Source organism: Capricornis sumatraensis, chromosome 14 (assembly GCF_032405125.1).
Source record: "Capricornis sumatraensis isolate serow.1 chromosome 14, serow.2, whole genome shotgun sequence".
NCBI classification, from domain to species: Eukaryota; Metazoa; Chordata; class Mammalia; order Artiodactyla; family Bovidae; genus Capricornis; species Capricornis sumatraensis.
This window is the reverse complement of record NC_091082.1, coordinates 35,556,041-35,579,854: the sequence shown is the minus strand read 5'-3', so window position 1 is coordinate 35,579,854 and position 23,814 is coordinate 35,556,041. Positions and strand designations below refer to the sequence as shown.

The following is a 23,814-nucleotide window of genomic DNA, read 5'->3' as shown; positions in this document are numbered from 1 at the left end:
TATGACCACTCTTGATTACATATCTGAAAAAAACAAAAACATTAATTCAGTAAGATACAGGCACTTCAATGTTCACAGCAGCATTATTTACAATTGTGAAATTATGGCAGCAAACTCAAGGTCCATCAACAGATGAATGGATAAAAAAGATGTGGATTATACTTCAACACACACACACACACACACACACACACACACAATGGACTACTACTCAGTCATAAAAAAGTATTAAATTTTGTCATTTGCAGCAACATGCATGGACTTGGAAGCCATTAAGCTACATAAAATGTCAGACAAAGAAAGACAAACACTCTATAATATCACTTATATATGGAATCTATATAACCCACTAGTGAATATAATGAAAAAGAAGAAGACTCACAGGTACAGAGAATGAACTATATGAACGAACTATTGGCTACCAGTAGGGAGGTAGCAATATAGGGGTTGGGGAGTAGAGGTACAAACTATCACATGTAAGATAGGCTCAAGATGTACTGTACAACACTGAGAACACAGTCGATATTTTTAACAATTATAAATGGAAAACAGCCTTTAAAAATTGCATAAAAATATAAAATTTTAAAAATCTAAGGTAATACATGTCATTTTGATATTATTTAATCCTTATGTTTTTAAAAGCTCAAAGAATCTATATCAAAAGGAATGGAAGTTCCCCTAGTGATTATTCATCATCCTTAGTTTTCACACATGAAATAAACATGTTCAATTGTCAAAAAATTTCCCTTAACTTCTCTAAATGAACACTGCCACCTATTTTATGTACTTGTAAAACTAATCTAGTACTTTATCACAATCTCAGTAGTTTTCCCATCTTGATGAAAACAATCATTCTTAAACAAACACTGAAATGTGATTCTTATTTGTCAAAGTGAGATTTCTGATGTAGTTGATGAGTCAGTGGGGGAGCAAAATGGCAGGGCTAGGAGTGCCCAGGAGACAAATAGCCAGCCAGTCTTAGTGACATCACTGGCTGATTTTGAATCAAAGAAGACGGACTGGAGCTATCTGAGCAGTTCAAAAACAATCTGGTGATGTTGTTCAAACAGAAATGGCCTGAGGCCTTGGAAAGCCAAAATGCTTCAGACAAATCTAGCAATTTGACCTTAAATCAGGCTCCAAAGACACATAAACAAGATCTTATCTCACTCTAATCCAGACAGATAGAGTCATGGTACCTCAAGATGCTAGAAGACCCCTGGAAACCCAGATGAATCATAGGGGAACCCACTGATAGTAAAATGAGTATATGCACCAAGCCATATAAATTAATACTTCAGAAAGTTTCATGAGGTAAAAAGGCAATAATGATGCTAAAGTCATCATTGCACTGTATACACAGCATCACCAGCCTAAGTCATTACTGTTTTCATATTTATCTTTTTTTTCTATTTTAACATAAAATATGTTAATAATCAAAATAAAAAAATCAAATGAACCCAGAAGTTTAAAGTTGACTAAAACTTAACATATTTTTCTTAACATCAATAAAGAAAACCAATCATTTTGACTGTGGACTTATTAATGCCAAATGTCATATAAAAAGATGATTCTTATCCCAGTTCCAACTGGATATCCAAATTCTAATCAATGAAAATTATTTAGGGCATAATAGACTCTGAGGATTTATTACAAGGCAAGGATAACAGTAATGGAGAAGGAAATGGCAACCCACTCCAGTATTCTTGCCTGGAGAATCCCATGCACAGAGGAACCTGATGGGTTACAGTCTCTGGGGTTGCAGAGAGTCAGACTCGACTTAGAGACTAAACAACAAGGATAACAGTGGAAAGTTCAACACTGACAATTTAAATAAATAGATATAGAAAGTAATGCCCCAGATAATATCATAAACTAATAAATCTAGAATCAGAAACTTCTAGCTTCACTAACAGTACCTAATACAGGGAAGCAACTATTATACATATTCTTGAAAAGAAGCTTCTCAGAACTGTTAATCATCTCCACTGTATGTAGCTTCGGTTTCAAACGGTAACAAAATCAGCTTCATTTTCTGCCAACCTCTTCAATGCTTCAGGGACATCATTATTACCTTTGACTATACATTAAACTTATTCCTGACTAAAAACTGTTGAACTTGCTATATTGTCTGCCTGGAACTCCTTTCTCTCAAGATCCCACATGGAAGTCTCCTCTACACCACATAGAGGTCTCTACTTAAAAACATTTCTGACAATCCTATCTAAAGTAGCAACACACACATACACACACATCTGTTTTATTATCTTTCTACTCCTTATCACTATCTGAAATTATCTTATTTACTTATTCAATATCTATCTTCCTCCATTAGAATATAAATTCTATAGGTAAAGAGACATTGCATATTTTTTCCCAATTGGATCTGCAGTGCCCAAACAGAAAAACAGAGCAGATACATAATAAATATTTGTTCACTACATGAATAACTTCTCTGCCATAAGATCCATTCACTTCTCTTACAGAAAAGTTACCAGGTTCTTAGTTATTTCAACTATGTACTATATTAAGTGTAGCTATTTACAATATTATCTATTTACTTTCTTAGCACACAGTAAAATGCACAAAAAAGGAAAACATTAAAGATGAAACAAAATTTTATAAAACTGGATATACACACTGAAAAATCAGCATTCTGGGACTACTTTGTGAAAGTAGAACTATTCTGTACTATTCAAAGAGCCTCAGGAATCCTGATATCAAGTAATGTAATATGTAATTTAATGTAACTAGTTGTTGCTCAGTCACTTAGTTGTTTCTGACTATTTGTGATCCCATGGACTGCAGCATGCCGGGCTTCCCTGTCCTTCACATCTGCCAGGGCTTGCAAACTCATGTCCATTGAGTCGGTGATGCCATCCAACCATCTTGTCCTCTGTCGTTCCCTTCTCCTCCTGCCTTCTATCTTTCCCAACATTAGGGTCTTTTCCAATGAGCTGGCTCTTCTCATCAGGTGGCTAAATTATTGAAACTTCAGCTTAGCTACAGTGCTTCCAATGAATATTCAGGGTTGATCTCCTTTAGGATTGACTGGTTTGATCTCCTTTATCCTCAAAGAGTCTTCTCCAACACCACAGTTCAAAAGCATCAATTCTTCAGCGCTCAGGCATCTTGATGGTCCAACTCTCACATCCATACACGACTACTGAAAAAACCATAGCTTTGACTATACAGACTTTTGTTGCCAAAGTAAAATCTCTGCTTTTTCATAGGCTGTCTAGGTTTGTCATGGAGCTTCCCTGGTGGCTTACACCGTAAAGAATCTGCTTGCCATGTAGGAGACCCAGGTTTGATCCCTGGATTGGGACAATACCCTGGAGAAGGAAATGGCAACCCACTTCAGTATTCTCGCCTGGAGAATCCCATGGATGGAGAAGCCTGGTGGGCTACAGTCCACAGAGTTGCAGACAGTTGTACATGACTGAAGTGACTTTGCATGCAGCAGGTTTGTCATAGCTTTTCTTCCAAGCTATCACTGGAGCTATCACTGGAGAAGGGAATGGCAAACGACTTCAACATTCTTGTCTTGAGAACCCCATGAACAGTATGAAAAGGCAAAAAGATATGACACGGAAAGATGAACTCCCCCAGTTGGTAGGTGCCCAGTATGCTACTGGAGAAGAAAGGAAAAACAGCTTCAGAAGGAATGAAAATGCTGAGCCAAGGCCAAAACAATGACCAGTTATGGAAGTGTCTGGTGGTGAAAATAAAACCGGATGCTGTAAAGAACATATTGCACAGGAACCTGGAATGTTATATGCACGAATCAAGGTAAACTGGAAGTGGCCAAACAGGAGATGGCAAGAGTGAAGACTGACATTTTAGGAATCAGTGAATTAAAATGGACTGGAATGGGTGAATTTAATTCAGGTGACCATTATATCTACTACTGTGGGCAAGAATCCCTTAGAAGAAATGGAGAAGCCCTCAGAGTCAACAACGGAGTCCAAATGCAGTACTTGGGTGCAATTTTAAAAACGACAGAATGATCTCTGTTCATTTCCAAGGCAAACCATTCAATATCACAGTAATTCAAGTCTATGCCCCAACCACTAATGTTGAAGAAGCTGAACAGTTCTATGAAGACCTATAAGATCTTCTAGAACTAACACCAAAAAAAGATGTCCTTTTCATCATAGGGGACTGGAATGCAAAAGTAGGAAGTCAACAGATACCTGACGTAACAGGAAAGTTTGGCCTTGGAGTACAAAATGAAGCAGGGCAAAGACTAACAGAGTTTTGCTAAGAGAACGCACTGGTCATAGCAGACACCCTCTTCCCACAACACTAGAGAAGACTTTACACATGGACATCACCAGATGGTCAATACCAAAATCAGACTGATTATAATTCTTTGCAGCCAAATATGGAGCAGCTCTATACAGTCAGCAAAAACAAGACCGGGAGCTGACTGTGCTCAGATCATGAATTCCTAATTGCAAAATTAAGACTACAACTGAAGTAAGTAGGGAAAACCACTAGGCCATTCAGGTATGACCTAAATCAAATCCCTTACAATTATACGGTGGAAGTGACAAATAGATTCAACGGATTAGATCTGACAGACAGAGTGCCTGAAAAACTATGGACAGAGGTTCGTAACAGTGCACAGGAGGCCGTGATCAAAACCATCCTCAAGATAAAGAAATGCAAAACGGTTGCCTGAGGAGGTCTTACAATTAGCTGAGAAAAGAAGAGAAGCTAAAGGCAAAGAAGAAAAGGAAAGATATACCCATTTGAATGCAGAGTTCCGAAGAACAGCAAGGAGAGACAAGAAAGCTTTCCTAAGTGAACAATATTAAAGAAATAGAGAAAAACAATAGGAATGGAAAGACTAGAGAACACTTCAAGAAAATTAGAGATACCAAGGGAACATTTCATGCAAAGATGGGCACAGTAAAGGAGAGAGATGGTATGGACCTAAAAGAAGCAGAAGATATCGAGAAGAGGTGGCAACAATACACAGAAGAACTATACAAAAAAGAGCTTAATGACCCAGATAACCATGATGGTGTGATCACTCACCTAGAGCCAGACATCCTGGAAGTCAAGTAGGCCTTAGGAAACACTACTACAAACAAAGCTAGTGAAGATGATAGAATTCCAGCTGAGCTATTTCAAATCCTAGAAGATGCTGCTGCTGGAGTGCCACACTCAATATGCCAGCAAATTTGGAAAACTCAGCAGTGACCACAGTACTGAAAAAGGTTAGTTTTCATTCCAATCCCAAAGAAAGGCAATGCCAAATGTAACTTGTAACTAGATAAATTTTTAAATGATCTTAAATTTAAAAGCTCCCCACCTCCCTAAATCTGTTTTACTTTCCTTCATACCATTTCATTTCCACCTGACATGTTACATTTTCGTGTGTTCTTTTTATTATTTCTCATACACTATAATCTGGGCTTCCTTGGTGACTCAGACAGTAAAGAATTTGCCTGCAATGTGGGAGACCCAGGTTGGATCCATCAGTTGGGAAGATCCCCTGGGGAAAGGAATGACAACTCACTCCAGTATTCTTGCTTGGAGAATTCCATGGAAGAGGAACCCAGAGGGCTACAGTCCATGGAGTCACAAAGAGTCATACATGACTGAGCAACTAACACAAATACACACTAATATCTACATTCTTTGAGAGTAAGGCAATTGCTTCGTTTGTTCAATACGTTATTCCCAGCATCTAGAATAATGTCTGGTTCTTAGCAGACTTTCATAAATATTCATTTAATGAATAAATGCATGGAAATCAAAAGGTAAGTTAATTATAACAAGTTTGCTTGAATATAAAATATCTTTTTCTTAAAGTATTTATCCAAAAAGGTTAAGATTTTAATACTTAAATGAGTACATTTCTCTTATCTAAAAAATTGTTATAATATACACTATTTCCTCAATAATTCCCCATGTATACTGCATTACTGTAGTAGAACCCAGATGTTATCCAGGCAATTGCAATTTCACCAGGATCACACTACAAATAATTGGTTTCATGTTCATTCATCTCACCGAAAATTGGAAAATATCTTGAATTGCTGTAATAAATAGTAACATCTTCTTTCTAGTAGCCATTCCAAAGTAGGTATAAGTTCTATTTCTTCTTTACCACCTATTTTAGTAACCTGCATATATATAAAGGACAAAATATGACTCAACTTTCTTAAAAAAACATGCACTATATTCAAGAAATTACAAAAAGCTGTATTTGGCTCATAGCTAGTTGCCTTTATGGTAAGTTTTTCTATATCTGACCTCTGCCACTTCCATCTACACTCAAACTTGATTTCCCTTCACAAATAACTATTACTTTATATCTCATAATTTTTACATTTTATATAAAATATTTATGAATTTAATTTTAACTACATGATGCAACAGTTTCTAAGTACATAATAATCCCAATCTCCAGATAATCCCATTTTGACATTCAAAAAACAAGATATGTTTCCTCTCTTCCCAAGAGTATCTCTCCCCCATCTAAATGTAATATTTTCTTAAATTTCTTTCATAAATAAAAGTTGCCTATATCAGCACATATGCATTTATGTGCGTGTTTTTGTTTATGTAGAAGTTGTTCATTCCACTTTCAGTTGATAATACTTGTTTGAGGTATTTCCATATCTGCACAGTCTACTTCATTTAGCTATGGTCCTGCCCATGTACATGTAAGAGTTTAGTTAGGAGAATGAAAGGGCAGAAAAAGCCAGATAGACATTAAACAAATGATGGAAACAAATTAATTGTGTACTTACAACTTGTGATAAATATCAAAGTTTTCTCTAAGAGTATAATAGGGAAATTTCTAGATCTGGAATGAAGTTTCTGAAAAATCTGAAAAAACACTCTACTTTTATTATTACAATACTTACTATGCCAGCAAATGCCTGTTTTCTAGTTCTTCCTTTAATAAATTACACTAAATATTAAAAAAGCACCTGAGAGGTAAAAAAAAAATTCTTAAAATTGAATCCTCAAACATACAATTCTACAAAAAAGAAAAAAAGTAACTATTAAATAACTCTCGAAGGAGGCTCTTAAACATAAACTGTTACTCAAATGACCAGGTTTGTCTGAAACCCCAAAAGATGAATTTGTCCAATTATGTTATAAAATGAATAAATTTTCCATTACGATTCTGAAATTTTTAAAAATCCCTTGTAAATGTTACCTTTGAGATAAATGAAGCAGTAATAATCCAAAATTCTTTGCAATGTCTAGCTCTGTGGGCAGAGACTACGTAAAGATCATATGGATTATAAAAAGCTTTAGAATTTTTTCTAAGGAGGCAATATACAAATTCTCCATCATCTTTCAAAGGTTCCTGAGGTTGAAAAAAATGTAATTAACTTGACAACTTTAAGTAATAAAATGGTTAAACAGATTATTCAATAAACTGAAACAATTTTAACACAGATTAAAATAAGAAGGGAACCCAAAGTCAATGCTCTGTGACAACCTCGAGGGATGGGGTGGGAAAGGAAGTGGGGGGTGTTCAACAGGGAGGGGACACATGCATCCCTATAGTCGATTCATTCTGATGTACGGCAGAAACTACCACAGTATTGTAAAGCAATTATCGTCAAATTAAAAACAAGTAAATAAAAAAGAATAGTATCACTGAATGAAGCTAACATGAAATCGTGTCTATGCAACAAAGCTCAATAAAATCACTCTTCTTAAAGATTGAAGGTATTTAATTTTCATTCTTATACATAATGTGGTGATAAAACATCCATGAAAATTGATCTATAAATACTTACTAACATATGCTTATTAACCTGAAGAACTTGATGATACACCTAGTTTTCACATCTCTTAAGTCTGAGATTAAAGCTTGATCATTTTAATCTCATTTAAATTTATATAGAAATTAATTATTTTGAGAAGTTAGGTAATTTGAGAAAAGTCATAAAGTCAGGAAGTGGCAAAGTAAGGACTTGAATACAACTCTGATTCTAAATCCACATTCTGAGCTATTGCAATATACTAAACATCACTTCCTTACTTACCTGGCATTATTGAGAAATCAGTTATTCTACATTAAGAAAAAGTTTTAAATGAAATTTATTTATTTCAGTTTTGAAACTTTTAACTTTGCTGACAAAAATTCTACATGAAAGTTAATCAGTCTTTTTTAAAAGGTAAATTTTATTATAAAAAGCATTTAGTAACTGAACAATTTCTAACTACTATAATTTAAAATCTTAGATTCAATTTTACTTTAAAAAATGTTTTTCTTCCTTGAAGACACTGTTCTTCTCAATTGTCTCAGCTGTTTTTTTTCTTCTTCTTCTTCTTCTTCTTATTTGGACGTCTTATATAAAATGGCAACCCACTCCAGTGTTCTTGCCCGGAGAATCCCATGGACGGAGGACCTGGTGGGCTACAGTCCACGGGTCGCAGAGTCGGACATGACTGAGCGACTTCACTTTATTATGTCTTTCATAGAGATTATGGTCGGAGAAGGCAGTGGTGCCCCACTCCAATGCTCTTGCCTGGGGAATCCCATGGACGGAGGAGCCTGGTGGGCTGCAGTCCATGGGGTCGCTAGGAGTCGGGCACGACTGAGTGACTTCACTTTCGCTTCTCACTTTCATGCATTGGAGAAGGAAATGGCAACCCACTCCAGTACTCTTGCCTGGAGAATCCCAGAGACAGAGGAGCCTAGTGGGCTGCCGTCTATGGGGTCGCACAGAGTCAGACATGACTGAAGCAACTTAGCAGTAGCAGCAGCATAATGTGCTCTTAAAAACCTTAATAAACAACCTTTAAAACTGTTAATAAAATGAAATAATAAACTCTGGGTGATGACTTATAGAGTACATGAACTTTGTTATAGTTATTTGACTACTTGAGGCATTTCTACTCTAAATTACATTTCCAAAAAGTTAAGGTTACTAGAAATTTAGTGTAGACACAATTGTTCTAAGTGGATCATATATGTAATTAAATAATCTGATTACAGAAGCAGAATAATATTCTAATTATTCTTTTTCAATTAAAAACAAGTGTTACTTTTTATATTCTCAATTCTTTCTCCACATACAAATGAAACATATCAGAGAGTCCACAGAGAGCTTATGATAGTAAACTCATGTACAGCTATGTTTTTTTAAACTACCATGCCCACTATCTGCCAGATCCATGCCACAAGCATTATCTCATTGAATTTTCATAGCTTTCTACAGTAAGCACTACTATCTCCACTTCAAGATCCAAGATACTAAAGCTCAGGGAAGTTAGAAACTTGCCCAAAATAATATAGTGAGTGTATAGAGATTCAAAACTAGGTGAATCTGATTCCATCATGCATGTATTTTACATTAACGCTGCCTCTGAATAATAGTCAAAAGACCATTTATCCTCATGGGAACAGTCTAGAGCAAGGATCAGAAAACTATGGCTAAGTCCAGATTCTTAAATAATTTTTTTTAAATTCAGCCATGCTCATTTGTTTATATACTATCACTACTGTTCCACTACAATGACAGAATTAAGTAACTAGAACAGAAATCATATAGACTGAAAAGCTTAAAATATTTATTATCTGGGTCTTTCCAAATAAATTTTGCTGACCCTTGGTCTAGAACAGTGGTTCTCAACTGTGCATCAGAATCACCCAGATAGCTTAATAAAATACAGATGTCTGGGCTCCAACTTTAGAGTTTTAGATTCAGAAGGTCAAGGGTGAAGACGAAAATACATGTTTGTAATATTCTGCTGCTTGCCTGGGGGTTGCACTTTGAGAATTCCTAAACTAAAAGTAGGAAGAGATGATCCTATTCCATCTTAGATCACCTGTCATAAAGGAGGTCACAGGAGGAAGATCTTACTTCTAATCATAGCTTCTACCTTTAGTCATGTGACCTTGGACAAGATAAAATCTCTCTGAGGAGGCTGCTGGGTAAGAAAAAAATACAAAAGGTAAGAAAATAGAGGAGACAGAAAATCAGTACCAGGAGTAGGAGAGTAAGAAGGACAGAATGCTACAAAGTATTAATATATCAGGATTTCTTTGTAAATCACAAAAAACTAATCAACAGGAACACAAGAGTAGATTCAAAATTCAGGGAGATGTCTTATCTGTTCATCAGTCTTTAAATAAGTGAAATGAAGTTACATCAAACATTTTTTGTAAGCAATTACCATAAAACAATTATTGCAATTTGATTAATGATGTCTGATTTTGATAGAATATCTAAAATGAAGGAAACAAGGATTTACATATAGCTTTTAAATTTTAATTTTTATACTAAAAACTGAATAAAATAGAATAATACCTTTAGAAGTATCTTCTGAGTTGCAGTTTTGAAACATCTGTATTCCAAACTGTGCTGTGGTAATACTGTTTGCCAACCAAGTTTTTCTCTTAGTCTAATAATATGACATATCACATCATCATCATTTGGTACTAGTTTAGAAGGTAAAAAATCCAATATCCAATATAAGTGCAAATATGGACATTACTTAAGGATAATGTTAAATATTTATACATAAAGAAAAATTTAAATGGTAACATACTTAAAATTTACACAAACATTATATAATTGAAAAAAATCCAGCTTAAAATTCAATCTTAACAGCAGCTAGAAAGGAGGAATAATATTTTTCTGTTTAAGAAAGATATTTCAAAAGACAATTCCACAATTACACAATTAGCAAGAGAAGATACCAGGAACAGGAGCTAGTTGGAGTGTTTTCTTAGGTGGAGGCAACAGGATCAGAAAAGTTGGGATGACTAAGTGAGATGGAAAGAATTCTTCCTAGAATTCATCCAACAGACACCTCTCAGACCTTATACTTCTTGAAATCTTAGCAGCTGACAATTCTCTTCTTCTTGAAACATTCTCTTTTCTTGGTTTTTATTCACCATGCTTTATATATTGTTCTCTTAGCACTTAAAAGCCACACTGACAAAACTTACAATGCTAAGAAGTAGTTCAAGATATCTGGTCCTCCAGAAATCACACAGTTTCTTTGCGAGGAATTAAATGATACTTCAGCTATTGTATAAAACAGTGTCAGGACTAGAATATGGCATATCATGACCCTAAAAATAACCATTCCTCTTATAATATTTTGTTCCCTAGGCACCTAACTTATTTTACCCTAGTCTGAGCCTTGTAAGTTGCTTATACGTGGAAATACATTAATAATAAGAATACTTTATATCTAACATTAGGTATAAAACAGAGAAAGGGAGGCACTGAAAATTAGTAAGGAGATGACACAAACTATGTATGTCCAATCAAGAGGATATATAATATTACATACTTAGATATGAACATATTATATGTATCTGTAGAAACCAAAGTAATGTGGTATTGGAAGAGGAAAAGCAAAACAGGTCAGTAGAACAGATTCAGTTCAGCTCAGTTGCTCAGTCGTGTCCAACTCTTTATGATCCCACGAACTGCAGCAGGCCAGGCTTCCCTGTCCATCACCAACTTCCAGAGTCCACCCAAGCCCATGTCCACTGAGTTGGTGATGCCACCCAACCATCTCATCCTCTGTCATCCCCTTCTCCTCCTGTCCTCAACCTTTCCCAGGATCAGGGTCTTTTCAAATGAGTCAGCTCTTTGCATCAGGTGGCCAAAATATTGGAGTTTTAGCTTCAACATCAGTCCTTCCAATGAACATCCAGAACTAATCTCCTTAGGATGGACTGGTTGAATGTTCTTGCAGCCCAGGGGATTCTCAAGAGTCTTCTCCAACACCACAGCTCAAAAGCATCAATTCTTCGGTGCTCAGCTTTCTTTATAGTCCAACTCTCACATCCATACATGACCACTGGAAAAACTACAGCCTTGAGTAGACAGACCTTTTTGACAAAGTAGTGTCTCTGCTTTTGAATATGCTATCTAGGTTGGTCATAACTTTCCTTCCAAGGAGTAAGCGTCTTTTAATTTCATGACTGCAATCACCATCTGCAGTGATTTTGGAGCCCAGAAAAATAAAGTCAGCCACTGTTTCCACTGTTTCCCCATCTACTTGCTATGAAGTGATGGGACCAGATGACATGATCTTTGTTTTCTGAATGTTGAACTTTAAGCCAACTTTTTCACTCTCCTCTTTCACTTTCATCAAGAGGCTCTTTAGTTCTTCTTCACTTTCTGCCATAAGGGTGGTGTCATCTGCATATCTGAGGTTATTGATATTTCTCCCAGCAATCTTGATTCCAGCTTGTGCTTCATCCAGCCCAGCGTTTCTCATGATGTACTCTGCATATAAGTTAAATAAGCCGAGTGACAATATACAGCCTTGATGTATTCCTTTTCCTATTTGGAACCAGTCTGTTGTTCCATGTCCAGTTCTAACTGTTGCTTCCTGACCTACATACAGGTTTCTCAAGAGGCAGGACAGATTAGAGTAGACATAAAACTTCCAGGGTCCAGCCCCCGCAGGATCCAGGAAAACCCGAAGGAGGAACGGCGTCGGCAATTGATTTAGAGAGAGATAAGGAAAGAATGTTGAAGATAAGGAAATACAGGAGAGAAAGAGGCTGATATTCCTTGGTTTACATAGAAAGCCAATAAAACTCCGAGACAAGAAGTTTGCCCTGTTCACGGAGGCCACAGGTGCCCTCCGGGTCTCCTGAGGGAGTGAAGACGCAGACGTCTTCCCATTCAGGTCTTAGAAACCTGGGCAGATAAGTGAACGCAGGGAGCCCCTATGCTCCAAGGGATCAGCCTGAAAAAGAGGGAGAGGGAGAGAGAGGAAAAAAAGAAAAAAAGAAAAAACACGGGGTTACCAAGCTGTTTCGGTGAGTGAGGCCCAAAAGCTTGATTTTTCAAAAGGTACTTTTATACCTTGCCTTATACATAGAGGGAAATGAAGGATGCAAGGTCACACAGAGTCAGCCCAAACATTTCAGCAGTTTTGCCCTTATCAAAACCAGGATTTTTCTGCATACCTTTCCCACAAATGATGTTGTGTACAGTATCTTCTGGCCTTGGAGGCCTGTGAACATTTTATGACCCTCTTTTGATAAAGGCTGCTCAACCAGAAAACTTATTTTCCCTCAAAGTGTTTTTTCTTTATATATCTAATCTATGTCAGCCTCAGAAAATGCGAAACAGAGTTACGTTTTTCACAGAGCAAAGGTGCAGTGAGTTACAACAAAGAACCAATTAGCTCGAAAGTCTGATATGGTTAAATTCAAGGCTACACTTGTTTTTCTTACATTCTTACCATGTTAACTAATGCACTCCCAGGTGCACAGTGGATAAGAGATATGGGAACTTAGCAACAAGCGTTGGCCCAATAATGAAATCCTACATCAGCACTACTCTAATAACTTTTAACTCTTTCAAAGGCTCTATGTTTTAGGCTTTCCATGCCTCTCACAGTTGGGAGGCTGTAAATAATCGCATGCATAGCTGTAAGAGTCTGGATATACCTGCCAAGCAAGCTAGAATGCTAACAAAGGGGGTTTGATTTGAAATATTCCTCTCATGTCCAGGAGATTTATTAGCTATAGCCCTAGGTTGATTTTCTCCAGAGTAAGGTGGTCAGGGTTAGCCCCCTGTTAATGTCAGAGGAGTTGGTGAAAGTCACGAAATAGTAAAACAGACAGATTCTGGTTTGGGGGTAGATGCTCAAGAAAGCCTAGGGAGCCCCTTGAGTTCTGAAGCCTTGCTTAACAGTTCTCTTCCACATGAACTTTGTCATGGGTGGGATCTCCCATGGTGGCTCCCGGCACAAAACTATTTATAAAAGACAGCCTAGTATAGTCAGAGCTTTGGTTTTTCCAGTAGTCATGTATGGATGTGAAAGTTGGACCATAAAGAAAGTTGAGCACTGAAGGATTGATGCTTTTGAATCGTGAGGTTGGAGAAGATTCTTGAGATTCCCTTGGATAGCGAGGAGATCCAACCAGTCAATCCTAAAGGAAATCAACCTTGAACGTTCATTGGAAGGATGATGCTGAAGCTGAAGCTCCAATATTTTGGCCACCTGATGGGCTTACTAGAAAAGACCCTGATGCTTGGGAAAACTGAGGGGAGGAGGAGAAGGGGGTGACAAAGGATGAGATGGTTGGATGGTATCACAGACTCAATGGACATGAGTTTGAGGAGGCTCTGCATGTTGGTGATGGACAGGGAAGCATGTTGTGCTGCAGTCCATAGAGTCACAAAGAGTTGAACATGACTGAGCAACTGAACAACATTCAGTAAAAAAGGTGTTATTTCAAATCAATGGAGGAATTATTATAAATTATAATGAAAAATGGTTAGCCATTTGGAAAAATATGAGGTTACATGTAAGCATAAATTATAGATGAATTAGAGAAGTAAATGCTGAAAAGCAAATTATAGATGTGTTAGAAGAAAATATGTGAGACCATGTCTATAAACTTGGGGTAGTGAAAGTTTCCTGGAAAATAATCAAAGCATGTTAAAAAGAAAACAATAATAAATTTGACTTCCACAAACAGCAATTTACATAGGAAAAGCCATCATAAACAAAATTAAAATGTAATTAACATACTGACAGAAAATGTTCATAACCTGTATAAGACTAGAGATTAATATATCAAATATTTAAAGACTTTTGCCCAATCAATAAGAAATAAACATTTTGATAAAAAGATGAGCAAAGAATTTATAGGAAAAGACAAATGGCCAGTAAAAAATGTTCAACTTTATTAGTAAATCAGGGAGTTTTCTCATCAATCAGACCAGCAAAAAATTAAAAGTTGGGATATCAACTGCTGACAAAAGTAATCCTTTATGCAAGAATGTAAAAGTATAAATTAATATATTAATCTCATGATGTGCTCAGCTTATAGGCTAAACAATCAGGGTGACAGCAGACAGCCCTATCGTACTCCTTTTTCAAACTTGAACCAATCAGTTGTTCTGTACAGGGTTCTAACTGTTGCTTCTAACTGTTGATTAGAGTTTACATTTTGCCAATTCAGGTGCAGAGGAAAGAAATGGGAAAATGGAGTTGAAGTTACTGGTCACAGAGTGATCCAGGAAGAAGTGAAGAATGGAGACCAAAGCTGGATAGAAAAAAAAACTGTGGTTTCAAAAAAAATGTAAATTTTGGAAATGGTAGAATTTGGGATTGGAAGAAGGAAGGTAAACAAACAAACAAAAAAAATGGAGGTATGTGGAGGGAATAATCAAGACGCTGGTTGATAAGAGGAACAAAGAGGGGTTAACAACAAAGCTAGAAGGCACTAGGGATTTAAGGGAATGTTGACCCCCTCCTTTTATGGTTATCTCACACACATACCGGAGAAGGTGATAGCACCCTACTCCAGTACTTTTGCCTGGAAAATCCCACGGATGGAGGAGCCTGGTAGGCTGCAGTCCATGGGGTCACTAGAAGTCGGACATGACTGAGTGACTTCACTTTCACTTTTCACTTTCATGCTCTTGCCTGGAGAATCCCAGGGACGGGGGAGCCTGGTGGGCTGCCATCTATGGGGTCACACAGAGTCGGACACGACCGAAGTGACTTAGCAGCAGCAGCAGCACACACATACAAAATAAGATGATATGCATGACAGAGCAATGTAAATTGCTATAGAAATGTCAGATATTCTTGGTGGTAGCAGTGATATTATTGTTGTTATTTTTATTATTATGCTTAGTGTTCTCTTTAAAACGTAAGCTTTGTATTTCTTTTAATTTCTATAACTAATGGAATTAGTAAAGTATCAAACCTTGTACCATTTCAATATATTTTACTTGTTTACTTGATTTCATACTATGAAAACTTCTATCTCCACAAAAGCAAATAAAAGTCAACATGCCTGGAGTGTAATCTTGATAAATTTCTTCTACTTTCTCTGACTTCAAGGGTACAGAGATTGTTCCAAACGTTTTATGTTTCAGTGTCTCCTTTCCTGCTGGTCGATTCCCTGATGGTAGAACATCTTGAAAATAGTTTTCTTCTTCATGTTTTAAAACTCTAATGTGACAAAGAAAATAAGATACTATAGTTAACATTCTCTATAACTTAAATTTTAAATCTTTCTTCTCTACTTTACAGTGCAATAAAATATCTATCTTGTCAAACAATTTTTGATAGTCACTTTGGAAAGCAGATCTGAAACATGGAGAGTCTGGTTAAATGCTAAATAGGTCTAACTGATATTACTGAAATTTTAAAGCTGAAAGGGACTTAAGAATCGTCATCTAATTTTATTTTAAATGATAAAGAAATGTTACCCATTTCCTGTGCCTCTGATATGACACACATAAATATTTATCTGAAATTTTATACTTCATTATTAAAGATAAGTACAATGATGGATGACAATAATCAAAAAGCAACAAGATAAAAGGAATGTTACCCAATTAAGTTGGTGACAGGGTGAGGTCAGAATACAGTTTTCTGAAATTCAATCCTTACATAATTACCCTCCTTTATATACATATTAAAAAAAAAAAAAACTATAGCAACCACCACCAACAACCCGTATCAAGATTAAAGCCAAAATCTTTTCACATTGCTTTAGCAGTTTACTTTGTAAATGTTGGGAAAATGTATTCATAAGAACAGAATCCAAAATGACTGCAATACCTACAGCTACATACCATATTTTTGAAAAGCAGAGAAATTTCAGGGTTCTGTAACTTCAAACATATACTTCTCAGTAGAAAAGATACCCTTGTTAGGTATATTAAACAAAAATACTTAATCATATGAATAATAAGGTAATACTTCTCTTCAAAGAAAAATAAAGCATTTCTTTGAACCTGTTTATGGGTGGAAAAACTTTATTAGGTATTTCTAACTCTTTTTTCTTTGAGGACTTTGTGACTGCCATTCGGTTTGGATAGCAAGGAGATCCAACCAGTCCATCCTAAAGGAAATCAGTCCTGAATATTCACTGAAAGGAATGACGTTGAAACTGAAACTCCAATACTTTGGCCGCCTGATGCAACGAACTGACTCATAGGAAAAGACCCTGATGCTGGGAAAGATTGAGGGCAGGAGGAGAAGGGGATGACAGCGGATGAGATAGACGGTTGGATGGCATCACTGACTTAATGGACATCAGTTTGAGTAAACTCCAGGAGTTGGTGATGGCAGGGAGGCCCGGCGTGCTGCAGTCCATGGGGTCACAAAGAGTCAGACACGACTGAGCAACTGAACTGAACTGAACTGATTCGGTTTATAAACACCTTGAACAGTTTCCTTGTCATTATAATGACTATCCCCATAACTTTTCCATATCCTTTGTTCTTTTTTTTTTTCTTCCTGAATCATTTACCATTTTCTTAGCAATCAGTTCAGTTCAGTTCAGTCGCTCAGTCGTGTCCGACTCTTTGCGACCCCATGAATCACAGCACACCAGGCCTCCCTGTCCATCACCATCTCCCAGAGTTCACTCAGACTCACATCCATCGAGTCAGTGATGCCATCCAGCCATCTCATCCTCTGTCATCCCCTTCTCCTCCTGCCCCCAATCCCTCTCAGCATCAGAGTCTTTTCCAATGAGTCAACTCTTCACATCAGGTGGCCAAAGTACTGGAGCTTCAGCTTTAGCATCATTCCTTCCAAAGAAATCCCAGGGCTGATCTCCTTCAGAATGGACTGGTTGGATCTCCTTGCAGTCCAAGGGACTCTCAAGAGTCTTCTCCAACACCACAGTTCAAAAGCATCAATTCTTCAGCACTCAGCTTTCTTCACAGTCCAACTCTCACATCCATACATGACCACTGGAAAAACCATAGCCTTGACTAGATGGACCTTAGTCAGCAAAGGTTGGTCATAACTTTCCTTCCAAGGAGTAAGCGTCTTTTAATTTCATGACTGCAATCATCATCTGCAGTGATTTTGGAGCCCAAAAAAATAAATTCTGACACTGTTTCCACTGTCTCCCCATCTATTTCTCATGAAGTGATGGGACCAGATGCCATGATCTTTTTTTTCTGAATGTTGAGCTTTAAGCCAACTTTTTCACTCTTCTCTCTCACTTTCATCAAGAGGCTTTTTAGTTCCTCTTCACTTTCTGCCATAAGGGTGGTGTCATCTGCATATCTGAGGTTATTGATATTTCTCCCGGCAGTCTTGAGTCCAGCTTGTGCTTCTTCCAGCCCAGCGTTTCTCATGATGTACTCTGCATATAAGTTAAATAAGCAGGGTGACAATATACAGCCTTGACGTACTCCTTTTCCTATTTGGAACCAGTTTGTTGTTCCATGTCCAGTTCTAACTGTTGCTTCCTGACCTGCATATAGGTTTCTCAAGGGGCAGGTCAGCTGGCCTGGTATTCCCATCTCTTTCAGAATTTTCCACAGTTTATTGTGATCTACACAGTCAAAGGCTTTGGCATAGTCAATAAAGTGGAAATAGATGTTTTTCTTAGCAATACTGAGGAGTTATTTTCACATTTTGGGTGGTAATCTCTGGTCATTTTATATGTATTAAAAGTATCTTCCACTTTGGACTTATCTTTGAACTCTTGACAAACAGAATTTCTTAACTTTAAAATAATCTAATTTATCTGTATATGATTTGCCTTAATTAAGAAATCTTTCCTTACTCCACAATGATAACAAAATTCTCATAAATTTTCTTAACAGCCTTACAGTTTTGCCTTTCACAAGTCTTATAACTGATTTGTGGGATGAGGACAAATACAATTTCTGTACCCTCCAGATAAGGATATGTGATCAAACCCAGGTCTCTCGCATTGCAGGCAGATAGATGCTTTACCGTCTGAGCCGCCAGGGAAGCCCATGTGATCATTACAACACCATTACTGAACACCCCATCCTCTCCCTCACTGATCTGTACCAGCAAGTCTGTCATCAATCAAAATGTATGTATAATTATTCATTCCTGGTTCTTTATTTTTATTTGTTTATCCTCATTTCTATATCACACTACTTTATTTACTATAGTTTTGATAGCTTTAAATTGTCTTTTCCCTAAATTTTCCCAAATTGTCATTTTCCAGAGAAAGTGCTTACATAGTCTTGGCCCTTTGATTTTCTATATACATTCTGTTGCACTCTCAATTTTGTAATTTTACTCATAAAGGTCAAATATGTTTTTTATTACAGTGTAACTGTTTTACAGCGTTGTGTTAGTTTCTGCTGTGTAACAAAGTAAATGAGCTACATCCTGCTAAGACAAGACTTAAGAAATGTGGGTGAGCTCGCTGGGACGATTCCCCTGGAGGAGGGCATGGCAACCCACTCCAGTATTCATGCCTAGAGAATACCATGGACAGAGGAGCCTTGTAGGCTACAGCCCTTGGGGTCACACAGAGTCAGACACGACTGGAGCGACTTAGCACACACGCACACACACCTCCCTCTTAAGTCTCCTTCCCACCCCGCAATCCTACCCCTCTAGGTTGTCACAGAGCCCTCAGCTGAGCTCTCTGTGCTACACAGCAGCTTCCCCCTAGCTATCTGTTTTACACATGGTAGTGTATACATGTCAGTACTACTCTCCCAATTTGTCCCTTCCTCCCATGCCCACATGCCCATTCTCTACGTCTGTCTCTCTTCTTGCCCTGCAGACAGGTACATCTGTACCATTTTTATAGATTCCATATATATGTGTTAATATATATTTGTTTTTCTCCTTCTGACTTTACTTCATATGAAAGACTCTAGGTCCATCCACATCAACAAATGACCCATTTCATTTCTTTTTATGACTGATATCCCACTGTATATATGTACCAAATCTTCTTTATCCATTCATCTGTTGATGGACATTTAGACTGCTTTTATGTCCTGGCTATTGTAAATAATGCTGCAATGAACACTGAGGTACATGTGTCTTTTTGAATTATGGTTTCCTCAGGGTAAATGTCCAGTAGTGGGATTGTTGGGTCATATGGTAGTTCTATTTCTAGTTCTTTAAGGAACCTCCATATGTTCTCCATAGTGGCTATATTTTCTCCACATCCTCTCCAGCATTTATTGTTTGCAGATTTTTTGATGATGGCCATTCTGACTGGTGTGAGGTGATACCTCATTGTAGGTTTGATCTGCATGTCTCTAATACTTAGTGATGTTGAGTATCTTCTCATGCAAACACATCATTTTTAAAAGAACTTTTTAGGTAACTTACTTTTCATTATTATTATGAATGATAGTTATGGTTTAATTATATTTTCAATCCATTGCTTGACCATAGGAAAGCAATACACTTATAAATACTGATTTTAATCTGGCAGCCTTGCTAATAAATTCATTCATTATAAAATTTTGTAAATTATTTTGTACTTTATTTGTAGACAATCTATGAATAATTGCAGTTTCTGATCTTTCAAACCTTATAGCTTTCTTTCTTGGTCTTTTTTCTTTTCCTTCCTTAGGACCTTTACTAGAATGTTGAATAGAAATGGCAACAAAGCAGGCATTCCTGTCACTCCTCTGAATTTAAAAGGAATGCGTTTAACACTTGATCATTCAACATATGGTACCGCTCTTGGTTTTTGGTAAATGCCCTTAATCAAGTGGTTTCCTAAGAGTTTTTATCATTAACAGATATTAAATTTTATCAAATCTTTCTCTTTCATCTTTTAATTGGTATTGATAGATTTTCTAACATTGAAACTTGCATTTCTGAAATAAACTATACAATTTGATCTTGATGTATCATCCATTAATATACACTGCTTTAATTGGTAGGTTAATATTTTATTTAGGATTTTTTTGCTTCTGTGGTCATGCATGAAACTTATTTGTAGGATTATACAAACTGCCCTCAAAAACTGAGTTAGAGACTACTTTCTCTTTTTCTATTCTGTAGAATAAGTTGTATACGATTGGATTCGCTCTTCTAGAAACTCAAAAACTCAATTTCTCTGGACCTGATGTGTGTGGTCTGTAGTAGTAGGAGAAAGAGGAATGGGAGTGGTGGTGATTCACTACTACTAATTCAACAATTTAAGTGGTAAAAAGAAAGCTCATCTTTCTATTATTTATTGAGACTATTTTAAATATTTACATTTCTCTTATGATTTTTATATTTTGTGTAAGCTTTCAATAAGGCCACAGAATAGTTAATTTACTCTTATCTTTTCAACTGCAGATCTGTACTTAGCTCCCTTTTCTGATCTAGTATTAGTTACAAAGCCACGGAATGACACTGCTACACGGTGCGTCATTCACCCTACTCTCCCTAGATCTGGGTTTCAGGAGAGAACACATCGAGAATGGTGCTTCCTGGGGTTGTGCAGTGTCACAACCCTGTCTGTTGGTGACTTCCCTTTCTTTCTCCTGGTTGATCTTATTAAATGATTGTCAATTTTATTGACAACTGGTGCTTTTGCTGGTTTTTCTTTGATTATCTTTGGTATCTATTATGATAATTTCTGATAATCTTTATCTTCTTCCTTCTGCCTTCTCAGGATTTATTCTGTTCTACATTCTTACCCCTAACTACTTAAAGTAGATTGTTAACTCATTAATTTTTTTAGCCCTTTTTGTCTTTTAATACACAGTTCTATGACTATGAGTTTCTCCCTAAACACACAATTTTTATATGTGTGAAATAGTTACTAATGCAGTAGTTTAAGCTCCCTTCCATTCTTCTTTTCTTCCTTCTATTACTATATTCAGTTCTAAGATTTTTTTCCTAATTTCCTTTAGAGGTCCTCCTTTCACCAACTAGTTGTTTAGAAAAGTATCTGTTTTTTCAGATATTATGTTTCATTTCCAAATGGTTTCTAGTTAAACTCTTATAACTAAGTTCTAACGTAATTAAAGAGTATGTAATGCATATTGATAATTTTTTTAAACAAGGTTTATGGTCTTAAATGGCACAGCATTACAACTGTTCCATATACCCTGAAATAGAAGGCATAACTTTTACTTTTTAAATTTTTTATCTGTTGTTATCCTTTTGCATTTTAGGATGCTTCCACACCGTGCATTTTTTAAAATTTAATTTGACATTTAAAAAGAAAATGTTTAGTCCATTTGCATTCACTGTGATTACAGACATTTTGGGGATTTGTTTCTACCATCTTATTTTGTTGTCTATGGATCCCTTTTCTTGTTGTTTCTCTATATTTTATCTATTTTTTTTTTCAGGAAAATTTCCTCAACTTTACCTTTCACCTGTTCTCTTAAGCTTCACTTCTGCTATTATATAATTAAATTTTCAAAACTATTTTTATGCAAATGATCCATTTTTTTATTCTCTAAATGTGAACTGTTTCTTCTGTTACTGTCCAATCATTTAATGATAGTTTTGTGGTGGTAGTTGTTGAAGTTTTCTTCTCCTTGTATTATGTATTTCCTCCAAGCTTCTTTGATTTGTTTCGGTCTCTAACATGCTATAAACAATCCCCAAATGATCACAGTTTGCTGGTTGTATAGGAGTCACCACTAAAATAACAATGAAACAACTTTTCATGCACTGGTGTTTTTCACCTGGTAGATTTGACTTTGTGGCAATCTGGGAATTTTGTTAAGCATTTCCTACTGACATTATCTACACATCTTTCCTTTTGGCTGGTCAATTTCCCAGAGAGTAATCTCTAGCTTTTAGCCGTGAGCTTTCTCAAAGTCAAACAAAAGAAGAAAACTAAAGATCTCTTTGATTTGAATACATTAATCTACTCTGAGCTGTTCTCAGATTTCTTCTGAGAATAAAGAAAGAAATAATCTTTTGGCTGTGAGAGGGGACGAAGGAGATACGCATTCTGATTGCTTCTTATACAAACCTTCAACTTACTGATTGCAGTCTCAGCTGCTCTGCACTTTCAGAGGTACATAATATCCTTAATTCCTAAGTTTGTGGGACTGGAGGGAATAGTGATGGAAGGGAAGAGATGGGGGAGGATGAATCAGCCTGTTTCTAGGCTACACCAACTGACACCTTAGGTTTATAATTTCCACTCTGCTAAATTAATAACTTATCCATGTATTTTCAAGCTTTCAAAATTTCACTGGTACTCTGACTTGCTTGTATCTCATCTCGAATTCTCTTATTCCGTACTATCATTTTAACAGGATTTTAGGAAAGAGAGCTATAAAAGCAAGGGTTCCAACCAATCATGTTTAAATACAACTCAGAAATATTTTCAAGATTTCTTTTCCATTATTTTTTTCTGAGTGTATGCTGATACACTCTGAGAAATGTGAAAAAACAAAAATACATGAATCTCCAACCTTTTCTCCATCTGCTCTCTGCTGCCCTCTTCTGCTCTGAGCTGATATTTTCTATCCACAGTCCATATCTAGAACCAAACCAACCACTGCCTTCCTGGGATTTCTCAGTTGTTGATTAGTTTCTCATACCCATCAACCTCTTTTACACTTTTTGGCATATCCAAAGTTGGTCTGGGAGAAGGAGTCAGTGTGAATTTGCCTATCTTGTCAGAAAGGACTTCCTAAGAAACCAAGGTTTTCTACACGCCACAATCCTCATTCAATTCTCATGTGATATGTTACATTTTCCATTGTCAGAATGGCTTATCACTAGCCAGGTATGTTTGAGATTTTAATTTAATTATATCTTATTTTACCTTGGTTTTGAGTTTCCTTTATCCTTGTTCCTGTCTTTATTTACTGGTGTCAAATCATTGGGTCTGAATGTCTCCATATAGTTTTCTGAACAAAACTATTAAGTGATGAGCTGAAAAAATACATTCACATTATTTTTAAAATATAAAAAATTATTTCACAGCTATTACTACTGATTCTCTAAACTATATATACATATATATATGTATGTATGTATATATATAGTTCCCAACTTTCCACTAGGCTTTATTAATTTAATACTCTCATTACCTTCAAGTGTTTCTTGTGTATAATATAATTTTCAGAGCCTTCACTATGCTAGCTGTCTTTCTCA

At 36.4% G+C, this 23,814-nt stretch overlaps 1 protein-coding gene across 1 annotated transcript; it reads right to left on the bottom strand.

The window, feature by feature from the left end:
- Window positions 1-6,023: 6,023 nt before the first annotated feature.
- Window positions 6,024-23,559, bottom strand: LOC138090542 (dynein axonemal heavy chain 14-like). The gene is made up of 5 exons (XM_068986194.1): window positions 23,483-23,559; window positions 15,808-15,942; window positions 10,299-10,428; window positions 7,187-7,339; window positions 6,024-6,140 (listed from the first exon to the last, which is right to left on the bottom strand). The coding sequence occupies exons 1-5, from the start codon at window positions 23,557-23,559 to the stop codon at window positions 6,024-6,026; spliced, it is 612 nt and encodes a 203-aa protein (XP_068842295.1).
- Window positions 23,560-23,814: the final 255 nt, after the last annotated feature.